At 38.1% G+C, this 12429-nt stretch overlaps 1 protein-coding gene across 1 annotated transcript in view; it reads right to left on the minus strand.

Moving 5' to 3' along the window:
- Positions 1-1794: 1794 nt before the first annotated feature.
- The window catches only part of GPR158 (G protein-coupled receptor 158), a 44811-nt gene continuing 34176 nt past the window's right edge, over positions 1795-12429 (minus strand). Inside the window, exons 4-7 of the mRNA XM_009082572.1 lie at positions 10155-10293; positions 5965-6070; positions 4001-4147; positions 1795-3249 (exon numbers count right to left, since the gene is read on the minus strand). Coding sequence (XP_009080820.1) covers positions 1795-3249; positions 4001-4147; positions 5965-6070; positions 10155-10293 — 1847 coding nt within the window. The remainder of the gene's footprint in view (positions 3250-4000; positions 4148-5964; positions 6071-10154; positions 10294-12429) is intronic.

A 12429-nucleotide genomic window follows, 5' to 3' on the forward strand; every position in this document is an offset into this window, starting at 1 on the left:
ATATATATATTAACACATTCTATTCCATCATCCTCATTTCATGTTCTTCACTGAATCCTATCACTTCTCTCAAATTGCACAAGTTCTTTAGGACTCAGCTGTCTTTGTTTTGGAGTAGACAATGTATAGCCAATTCCAGTGAACAGCACTTGAGTGGCATTACATTTAGATGGCTGGGGGTGTCTTACTGTTCCTGATACTCTTCAGAATCTTTACAACATCCTCAGGCCCTGATAGTGAACTGTCACTAAGACTTATAGCTGTGAATGGGCCATCTATGAATTAAGCTCATATGCACGATGAAGACTGTAGCTATTGCTGAAAATTAGCACTGTATTAAGCACTAACTTTTACTGTAAGTGTACATATAAGTTGAAAAAAGAAAGCATTTTAGAGAGCGGGAGAGAGATGTCATAATTTCCATTCGCTCTATGTCTTACATAGATATATGTATGGGGGAGGAGTAATATTTTGGACTTCCCTCCTCACTCCAAGGGCCAATTTTTGGTGGTTTACCAACAGGGATAAACAGTACAGTGCTATTCTATATAGGCTACCTAATATATTTCCAAGAGCTGTCTGGTTTTAGTAAAACAGGTGATCATTTCTGGGGTATATTTGTTGTCATTCTTGCTTATTTAGCAGGATGTGCTCAATATGCAATACTGAACAAGATCAGCTCAGTATGAAATACTGAACAAGGTCATCACCATCGATGTTTAAAGTAAGAATTCTGGTTTGTTAGGTGATATTTTCCAATTAGTAACAAACAACAGATAAGTTGTCCTAAGACTTACCAGTATATGCAGCTAAGACGACTGAATTTCCACTATTAACAAAGTCTATGAGCATTAACAGGGAAGTGCATAACAAGTAACTTACTGCGTATAAAACCCCTGAATAATACAGTATCAAACTATAAATTTAAATAACAGAGAGTAAACAAGAAACTTCACTATATAAATCACAGGAAAGGAAAAAAAAAAAATCTCCAAAGCCCAAAAGAATTTCCCGATATGAATTACGGCTTCCATAGCCACTGAAAGATTACTGCAACTCTATATATAAACAAAAAAGTCTACAGCAGGTATTTTAACTTGCAATTAGAAGAAAGTATCTGCAGATTGCATAAATGTGCTGTTGTGTCACATAATATCAAAGTTATTTGCAAAAAATTATACAATCTGGAATGCTTTAATATGAGACACAACAATGTACTTCAACACAGAGTAATAAGAAAATGAGAGCAATCATTATATAAAATATTTTTTTTTGGGATGCATTGAGTTAGCAGTGCTATTTAGATTAAATATGTAAAGTGAAAAGTCGTCATTTTAATAAGCTGCTCATTGATACCCCTTTTTGCCATCAGGACATTTTCTGTGTTCTACTTTCTGGTGGATCTTTAAAGTCCCAAGGGCAAGTTAAAGCCAGGTGCTGAATCCAGAAATAATTTGCTTAAGATCTACACTGTGCGTTTGTTACCACCGTATTGGTTTTCCTTTTAAAAGAGAATTAATTTCACAAAGGCAGATTTCTTTCACTGACACAGCAAAATCCTTGGAGCAGGGACCGTATTCTGGGCACTGCTAATCACATTATTGGCACTCAACAAATAAATAACAACAAGATTAATGATAATTTATTTTGCTTAACTCCTACTTATTTGTAGTGTTGATTCCCTTGATTTAAGTGATGCTCCTTAGGAATTTTCAGATCCTTTTGGCCTAAGTCCCCTCTGTCTTTCCTGTTGTCTTCTCAGTTGTTGCTACTCTCTTCAGTCCAAAAGCCTCTTTATTTTCGAGGTGCTGCTGTTTTATTTGCACTTATAGCAGAGGTGTTCGATAAAGCTACACTTCTTTCTGCATTTGGTAAATCTGGTGTATCGAACTCCCAAGGGCAGACTTCAGCTCGAGATGCTAAAGGTTGCTGTACGTAACTACTTGGCTTATGGGAGTTAGATGAAAGCACATTCACCTCAGAAGAGGCATTTTTTTTCTGTTCTGCCAATTTATTGATGTTTTCCTTTTCTGCTGCTTTCTGGGGTGGCTCCTCCCGCTCCCCAGCACAGGTACTAGGTGTATATCTATTAACCTTCTCACACTTCAGCCCAGGAGAAACCTGAGACTTGGAATTTGTCTGTTTTTTCTCATTTTCAGAGACCTGCTGTTCTTGTGTCTCCCGAGTCGGTGCCTCCACCTTCTCTGAGCTCTTTTGATTTGACTGTTGATGCCCCTCAGGTGTCTTCAGCTTATGATGAGTCTTCCCCTTTGGCTGGGAAGGGTGGTTTTTCTCTGCCTCTGAGGAAGCAATAGACACATGTTTTTGAGCTTTAGAGTCAAAAGGCACAGGACCAGGAATTTGGTCATACATCTCCCAAGGACAAACTTCTCCTATGTCGAAATTGCCCTTGTGCACAGACTTACCTGGGCCTGTGTCTGGATTTGCAGGTGTTTGACTAACCCTTTGCTGTTTCATAATTCCAGATTTATGGGTTTTCTTTGTTTCCTCAGAGTGGTTAGAGTTTTTCCGGTGGGAATCCTTATGTTCCCCTTTATCGGAGGCTGAGTGCTTTTTGCTGGCCTCCTTACCCTTCTGCTGAGATTTATGAGATTTAGCGTTTTCTTCTAGACTTTGCGTTTTACCCGTTAGTCCCAGAGTCTTTTCCTTGGCACTAGCAATAACACTGAGGGATTTTTGTAACACAGATGTTCTTGGATGCAGAGGCTTCTTATCGGCACTTAAGTTATGTGCACTTACTGATTTGCACACCAAAGGGACCGATTCAGTGGAAACAGCTTCAACCTTTTCAGGAGCATTTTTGGTTAATTTGTTACCATTCAAGGAGTCCAGAAGAGAATTCTCAGCAGCTATAACTTCTGCGCTTTCTGTAGTTAAGCCATTTGGTTCTTCTGCTTGATCCCTAACATGATCGTAAGTGCTGTGGGACTTTTTTAAGGAAAAGACCCTATTTTTCAAAGTCTCTTCTTTTGGCTTTGCAGAACTTGTGGAATCCTGTGGGTTTTTCCTCAGTGTGGCCGAGTTCTTCACAGCACTGTGCTCCATCAGGTCCTTCTCGTCCCTGGAGCACTGCCTGGTGACTGTCTCAGGGATTTCTGTAATACGTCGCATTATCGAGCGCCCCAAGCCCTTTTTAGAGCACCTTTTTTTCTGGAGATGCGGATTATTAGCAATCATCTTTTTCCTTTTATAGATTTCAAGCTGGGCATAGAGTTTCTTCAACTCATCCTGCAAAGCAAAGTGAATGGCAAAACTAGTATGGACAGAGTGAGTAGAGTCAAACAAGCAGTCTGATGAATGCAAGACCCATTGCTCTAAAAATGGCATAAAACTTATTTCACTGTCTTTTCTAACTCTTGAATATGTAATTTCTCCATCAGCTTGAATCCCACTTTCTTCCACTTTAAAAATAAGTTCACCCCTCATGCACAAACATGTTACTTTCCACAGCATGCATACTTCATATACATTCATACTGTATGTACCAGATTTCACAATGCTGTGGTATATGCCTTGTTGCTGAACTCTATGGCTCCTCTTTACTCTCACAGCATAAGCTCTTTTATCATGTAAATAAAGTATTTTTTCATTTAATCATGTTTTTAAAATGTTATCTATATAGTTATGTATGGTTATGCATATGTTATGTAAAAGTGACTAGTGGCACTGAAACCAAATGCTGTTTGTACTTCAAGATAATCCAAAGAACCTATGTAAACTGATAAACTGCTCTTGCTGTGGATGATTCCTCCTCCTTAGCCTCCAGTATTACTTTTACTACAACTAGTAATGCAGCATCTCTTCACACTAGTGAATACTTTCCATGAGATTTTACATGACCTGATACCACAATCATAAGAGACCTAAGATGGCCTTTTTCGGCTGATATCTGCAAAGAAAGACAAATGCATGAAATTTGAAGTTTACTCATAGGAAAAAGTGTTGTTCTTGAAAACTCATTTAAATGAGTTATATGTACCCGAATATCTTCAGGATCCAAACTATGTTCACTCCATGCTGAGTTGATACTGCTGTTCAGATAGGATCCAGATCGACCCATATCAAGCTCATCTTCATAAGCTTCTGTAGCTATATCATCTCTTGGGTTATTGCTTGAATGTGAAAACTGCAATAAGCATTCATAAAAAATGTTGCCATGAGTGCAAAAGTTTACTTCAACATCATTGCTGATTACAACAGTTTTTATGGCACAATGATCTTTCTATAGATTTCATGTGATTTTTGAACTCAAACACTAGCTATAAGATTTGTTAGCATAACTAATCTGCTATAGAATACCAGTACTGTGTGGAAGGAACTCTTATGATAGCTTAACTTGATAAATCCAAGAGATTTGCATAAGGAAAAAAAATCCTACCTATTTTGATGCTTATTTGAACCTCTTTAAATTGCATTTAAATTCAGCTAGCATGAAAATAGACTTTCAGACAGTATTTCCCATTAGGTTGCTAAACCCATAAGACACTGTTTTATATTCCATACAGCTTAATATTCCTCTAGAAAGCAATTCTCCTATTTTAGATCTTGACCCTGAAAAGGAAGACATGAAGTGGCAAAATAAAACCCAACAAAAAAAGGAGGAGATTAAAAAAATAAGGAAACTAATGAAAAGACAATTTTTCTCTTCTATGTTTTAGCAAATGCTTGAATCAAGAGTTGGAGAGAGATTGTCATTGTTCTTTTGTTCATATTGATTCATTCATCTGTAGTTACTATTGTCCACAAAGTCATCTGTCTTCAGGACTTTATGAACAGAACTAAACCTCGTGAATCTTAATTCCCTGAATTCTTTGGTGTGTTGGAAGAAAAGTCTGTGCAGTGTTACACAGATAATAAGCTAAAAATGAAAATATTGATCAGTAGTTATGAGTCATTTTCAGAAAGGTCAACTAATTTTCTAGGCCAGTTTAGAAAGACACCTCTGAAGGTATGTAATAAAGTCTATAGATAGAAAAGAGAAAATAAGACTATTGCTGAAGACCAGAAAAATAATTTAAAATAAAATAAGGTTATTCAGTATTAAGGCTGTGTCAATGTGTCCCCTCATTAGGACTGTTCAATATATGTATATTTTACAGTTATCAGCATTCCCTGTTCTGACACATAAGCAGAAGATAGGAATAGCAGCTTCACTAACCTGAAAATTCGAGCAACTTGAGCTGCTTAATGCTCTTCCTTCATATGTAGCTTTCACCTTAACTGCTACCTGTGACTTTTGGTGTTTTGATTCACATGATTGGTCATTCCAAAAGCCATTACAAAATCACTCGCTTTGCTGTCTTACAAAGGAAGTTCCATACAAATCCTGGAGAGCAGTGCTGGAGACAGGAGGAGCTGCCTGTGGCTCTCCTGCCCCTGGTGAGACTGACATACTGCCACACACACTCCTCATGGCACCCAACACCACTCCTGGCTCCATGGCATGGGCCATGTCTCCTCCCAGTAAGCAGCAGCTGTCAGTCCCAGGCTCTGATTTGCAAAGAGCTCTCCTTTATCAGCCTGTAACAACTGCCCAATTTAAATCTCCACCTTTTTATCTCATGGCTAGTCCAACCTCCCAATTTTAGTTTTTCTATCCCCTTGCCTAAACTCTGTCTAATCTCAGCTAACTCTGGCAGCAGCACGGTCACTCAAATACCTGAAAAACGCATAGTTAGGCAGGATTCTTTCCTTTTTGTATTAATCACCTCAAATTTTTAAGTACGTTAAGCTCCTGGAATTCTGAAAACTCCAAGAAAGAATCTTTGAAAATGTTTACGTTTTTAAAATAAAAAAACCCAAAAGCTTTTTAGGCAACACAGGCAAATTTTTTATCTTCCTTTTCTATCAGTTTCTTGCTAGTTTTATACAGAATTGCTCCTGCATGGCAAGATTTTTCTTCCTCAGTCTTGGCAAAAGAAAAGAGACAGGAGACTCAAATACCTTAGGGATCAGAAGTAGCCCAACAGTGACTGTCACGGTCAAATGTGTGTGTGCAAAGAACAGCATCAGCATCCAGTCAGACTGAAGTCTTGAAGCAAGAATGAATCTGAAAATAGAATTCAGGGTTGCAATTCACTGTGTTTTCTCCAGTGCATTAGACTTAACATCTTCAATGTTCCTTAGGCTTCTTTGCATTGAACGGCCAAACACAACCAGTCTTGTTCTGTACTGCTTTCATACAGACTAAAAATTACATCCACATGCTTTCCCTATATACCACAATTTCAAAACAACTCAGAAAAAAACAGCCATCACACCAAAATACAGAAAGAAACAACAGACCTTAAATGATGCTGCTTATGCCACCTTTCTCACTCTATTTAGCTGTCTTTTTGGATGGTTTATATTGTCACACAGTTCCTTTGGCCTGAGCCGAGTTATGGCAGCTTATATACATTAAGGATCTGAAGGGATGATTTCAGGTTATGTAAGCACATGTACTATGATAAATTGTGGTGCACTTCATCAACACAAGATGTCCACAGATCACAGCTACAGAGTCCAGCTGAGAAGCCATCAAAGACAGAACTGAAACGCATTTTAGCAGGGAGCAGAGAAATGATGTGGATTGCAGGACTGCCCAGCTCACTGCTGCAGAGCCTGAGAGCCTTGTGAATGCTTGGAAATGAGCAGCTGAACTTCCCAAACGAAACAGTTCCTTGCTGAGCTTTCTAAAAGAGTGGTAGGACAAGCAGTGCAGTCAAAGCTAGCTGGAGCATGCTTGGCTTGTCTGCTTTAGTGAGCTCCCAAAGATAGGAACAGGAAGCGATGCAATGGATGAATGCATGTACCGTTGGCTTGCAATTTGCAGGTTTACAAAAATCATTCAGATAGAAATGACATTTGCAACTTATCCAAGTTCACAGATGTGCATTTTGCAGCCGCTTTTGTTAACAGAAATAGTCTGGCATGAAACACTGGCTTATACGCTGTGATAATACAGTCATAATTACTTGTTTAATGCTTCGTAAATTAAATGTTTCATGAACACAATAAAATACTACAATGAATTATTTCTTACAGAGATGCTGCTGTTGAGGTGTGTGGGGGTAGGAGGAGGCTCAGGCCTGAGGTTTAGCTAACTGAACATGAGAATTGATGAGGATGATGTGAAGCTGCTGGATATAACAAACAACAGAGCAAAAAGTGAACAAAGTTACAGACGGCGCTGTAAGGGATGGCAGGATTTCACAGGGGGTTAATGGCGAATCATTTGAAAGAATCCCAAACTTCACAGGGAACTGAAGGACCTTTGAGGGAGCAGAACTTGCAAGGTCAGTGGTGCTGATGTAACCACATCAGTAGCAGCATATAGGACTGTGATTACCTAGCTAATGGCATCACAGATCTGAGATGCAGCAAAACTGGGACCAATAGGACAAAAAGCTATGAGGGGTGATTTGTTTTCTTGGGAGAAGACAAGAACTGGGACCCACAGGGTATAAGGTATGTGGGGGAAGAACAAGAATGGAAAGAAGGGGGGGCTAAAAGTGACTAGTGACATGTAAGCAAGTTGTCACTTACTGGTCCTTGTACCTGATCACTGAAATATCTCCTATCTTCTCATGAAATCCTTCTCCCAATACCTGTGTGATCTCACTTTCCACACTGCACATGTGTATGTGCTATTCATGAGCAAACCTCTGGCTGCATGTGGGAGATCTGCACCTGGGAAGATCCAAGGACTCAGCCCATGCCCAGGTGCCAAGGAGTAACATGACCAGGCTGTACATGCTGGACCTGCACTGGTCCATGTGGCCAGCCATGTGTTGTGTGTGACTGCTCTCAAGTGGGTGTGCCCAACCTGCAATGGAAACAGCAGCAGTCAGATCCATCAGGCAGATAGGAGAAAGCACCCACTCCTGATGCCCTCTGGATCTAGTCAACCCTTAACAGATCCAATCCACAAATTCTGTGAAGGCTTTTTGCTTGTTTTATGCATGAGACCATGACTGATCAAGGTATACATGCCATACCATACTTCTGAAAACAAAACAGCATTTGTAGGAGCCATTCAGCCCTAGGAAGGTTGAGGGTTCTAGTTGAATGAGATATTTTCCATAGAAATTTTATTTTTCTCAGTAATACAAGAGAAAGAGCAATGCTGAAATTTAATGCTATACTGATCTGAAGATAATCTAGAATCCTCTGTTTCTGAAATGGGAATAATATTTTCAGAGAAAACAAAATGCAAACAGTTCAAGAGTTTTATTTAGTGCTCACATCAATCTTTTATGAGCTTGGGGAGTTTTCAAACTGGACTGCTGCCTTGTAGGTGTCCTTCAAGGCTCCAGGGCTTTCGACTTCATGACAACTCAGATATGTCATACAGGTGTCCTTCAAGGCTCCAGTGCTTTTGACTTCATGACAACTCAGATATGTCATATAAATCTGAGTCTTACGTTTCCACCCTTTCAACTGCATCCAGAACTTGGCAGGAAAGACAGAAGCAAGAAAAAAAAACCAACAAAAAAAAACCCCAAAAAAGTAAGGCAATGGATTAAGACTTGTGTATGTAGAAATGGACATTATCTCAGGAGGGATCGTGCACATTTTGTTCATTCCTATCCAAAAACACTACATGATATTTCTTCAACAAGCATGTATCAAACAGATGGCAAAGAATCAATACAAAATGTATATTTAACAGAAAGAAAAAAAAAAGGAACAACAAGACCAGCAGACCTGAGGCTGAAGGCCCAAGATTATTGGTAAGATAAACTGAAAGACTTAATCCTTTTGTGTCTCCTTTATAAGGAATGTATTAAAATGCCACATTTTTCCCATTTCCCCTCTCTTTAATCCAAGATTACCTTCATACTGTTCTATGGTCAAAAGAAACTTGCAGCCCACATATTCTCTCTCCTAATGCACCAAACTGTATCTCCTATGCCATGGCCCAAAATACAGTTTAGGAATATGAATTGCTGGGGGAAAAATTTGACTGAGAAGCTGCCATAGTGGTTATAATAAATTCAAAAGCATTGCAATTGAATTTTACATCTATCAGGAATTAAAAGAAAAATGCTTTCATCAGATATAGGTTGTAAACAATAGCTTTGCAGATGTTTGTGTCAGGGAATAAAGATTTTGAGACTATGTGGATGTTGAGACATAGGGTTAGGAGAAGGGGAAGGGAAAAAAAGTTGTAAGCATGAAAAATGCAGTGAAGGTTTAACAATGGTAAGGGAAAAGAGCACCAGGAAGGAACAGAGATGAAGGATTTGCTTTGCTGGTGTTTGCTCAGAATAAAATAAGAGAAGAAACATCAAGAACACAGAGTGAAATGTGAGTTCCAAGACAGACCAAGGAACAGAGAAGAGTATTTGAAGACCATCAATGAAGCAATGTAAAAAAAAAAAATCCCAGAAAACTTAGTAGATAAGGTGTATCAGAGGCAAGGGAGGGCCTGACGATGCCATAAAAAAATCTTAAGAATTTTTACAGGATGATGAAATTCATGTTATTTTGCTATTTTGCATTTTCTAGGGCTAATTCTTTTTTGCAGGGTACTCTGTAGGAAAGGCATATACAGTAATTTTCATGTAGCTCCAGCAAAGGCCCTTATTTATTTGTTACTACCTGAATAATTTACAAGTATGAAATGTAGAGCTCATTATAGACTTTTTAAGAAACACAGGCTTTCTATTACTGGTACAGCATCATATGCATAACAATTTTTTATGTCAGCATATAAAACACTATGCTTCATGCCCAAACCACTAAAATTATCTTAACATACAGCTGCAGCTCGCCAATCTGTTACACACCAGGAATAGTTAAAATAAACCAACATTCTTACCTGCTGTTTTTCTAGGGATACAAAACAGTGAGCAGTATGTAGATGACTGAAGACAGATGATAGTTTTGCTATACCTGATTTATCATATATACTGAACTTAGACCCAAGAAAATATCACCTATCTATAGTGAAAAAAAATCCTAATTATACAATTTCGTATTCTTGAATCCCACAGGAACAGTTTTAAGTTTAGTAATCCCTTAATTTGTGGAAAATAAACACTTATGAGACCTTCTATTACGCACCCTATCCCATTCACCCATTTTAAGTTGTACCGTATGAAACCTGAAAGATAAATAGTTAATTACTAGATCTACAGATCACTTGCCTAATTGTATGGAATATAGCAGAGATAATGAGCTCATTGTGAACTGCAACAGCCATATAACGTGGCTCATGAAATGCTGATGGGACTGTCCGCACTGCATAGCAGAGATAAACACCCCACAAGAGGAATAAAAATTCAGCTGTGAGAAGAACAAAAAGAAATAATTTGCAATTAGTTTTATAGATGGAAGGAAATTTGAAGTACTATAGTATCTTCTGTATGTGTGAGTATCTACACAAAGACAATACACATGTATATATGTACACACATAGGCATTCAAACTCTTTCAGATATTGTCATGGTATATGATACATTCGGTTTTAATTTTACATACTACTTTTTTTTCAGATCAGGAACCTTTGTGTTCATGGTGTTTCAGTTTTTCAATTGACAAACTTTAAGACAATGCCTAAGAATGTCTTGCTTGCTTTTATAACTGGTACTACAGAAGTTTGACATTACTTAAAATAACAAGTACTTTTAATTGTAGCTCTGGTTCTTGTTACAGAGGCAAATACCAGTGCTACTACTAGACTACAAGCTTGTTTAATTTCAAAGGTTTATAACTCAGATATAACAATATAGATTGGGTTTAAAAAATTCCTCTGTTCATGATAGTTAATTCTGCTGCTACCCATAATATGATGACTCACTTCTGAGGCTCTAATGCAATTACAACAAAATGACCTGTTTCTGTTAGGAGAAAAATGAGTAAAGGAAGAAAGGAGAAGGAATAAAGGGTCAGGATCAGCTCATACTATGCAGTTAGAGCTAACTCATCTGCACCCAGCAGTACATTGACTTCACTTTCCAGTGGACAGTCTAATGTGACATCATTTTGGTTTTGATACAAATGAAGTGATTTCATACCCTTCTTGACAAAACTCCCAGATAAAAACCCACAGCTCTGCCACACAGTTATGAATAGAGCTGGTGCCTGGAAGACTTTGAGTGTCACCCAACAACGTGCAGTTCCATGTTAGACCCCTGCAATGCCATCACTGCTCTGGACCAGCTTCAGAAACTGAGTGTGATCCTGTTGTTATTCATACACTACTTTAGTCTTGTTGAATTTTTTGCAGTACAAACTACATTCAAATGTAGTATATTAGAAAATTAATTCTTTTTCATACTTATTTTTGACAATATGTATTATTATAATGTAACTAAAACTGGTGATCAGTGACTTCACCCTACGGTAGTGATTAGCAAATAGTTACTGGTTTGATTTGGATAAGGACACAAATGCTGGTGAACTCTGCCATTGGCAACAACCTGAAATAAACCATCAGCACTGGATATCTCACGGGAACAGATCCTCTGGTTCTTCCACTTTTAATAGTTCACAACTGCTGTAAATCACCTATATTATAATTACATCATTTTGAAACTTCTGATTTTGCTACCCATTCCAGCTAAAATCAGTAAGAATGAGTCTGGATAAATGAAAATTAATTCAGCTACATATATCTCTCTGTGCTATTATAAGAGTTTAGCTTCAACTCTGAACATCACTTTGCACGTTTCTTCATCAAAAATGGATGGCCTAGCTCCAAGGTCACCGTTTTTACTAGAATGTATCCTTCACAAACCTGACAGCCTTACCAGTTGCATAAACCCAAGCATCTGAAGTGGCACAATCCATGCATACTGCTGTTTTTGTGTTCTTCCTCACCAAAATCCCAACAATAACAAAACTTTGGATCATTTGACTAAGTGATATTTTGACTTGGGACCTTACTGAATGTTCAGATGAAACAAGCATGGTATAAATCTTCTGAGGCTATGTGTCCCAGCCTAGTTTTGAGCTCCACAAAAGCACACACACAGGTATGTCTTTCCCACATCCCCCATATACTCACTGCTTGGGCAAACTGGCTGCTACTTCCATTTCATTCCCAGAAAATTAGCTATACTACCAATGAAATCTATTACTCTGATTTCTTAAAAACTCTTACAGATGACCTATCAAGCCATCTTGTACCTGAAGTCTTTCCTGAACAAGTGGAATACAAATTTTGCTTCAATGAAGTAAGATTAAAGGCTCTTCTACAAAAGTTAGCAGTTTGGGTTTTTTTCTTTAAGTACTTGCCTTGCATATGCAGAATCATGGCACTGAAATGTATTGCTCTTCAAAGCACTGTAATTTATTCCTTTAATTGCTCCATAACAATTTAGAAGAAATTGAAAAGCAGAAAATGGCTAGAATTAGGCTGCTAAAGCCAAATGACTGTATCTTACTATCCTATCTTCTATGGAAACTCCTTAACACGGT

The sequence above is a fragment of the Acanthisitta chloris genome, unplaced genomic scaffold (assembly GCF_000695815.1).
Source record: "Acanthisitta chloris isolate BGI_N310 unplaced genomic scaffold, ASM69581v1 scaffold19829, whole genome shotgun sequence".
In the NCBI taxonomy this organism is placed as follows: Eukaryota; Metazoa; Chordata; class Aves; order Passeriformes; family Acanthisittidae; genus Acanthisitta; species Acanthisitta chloris.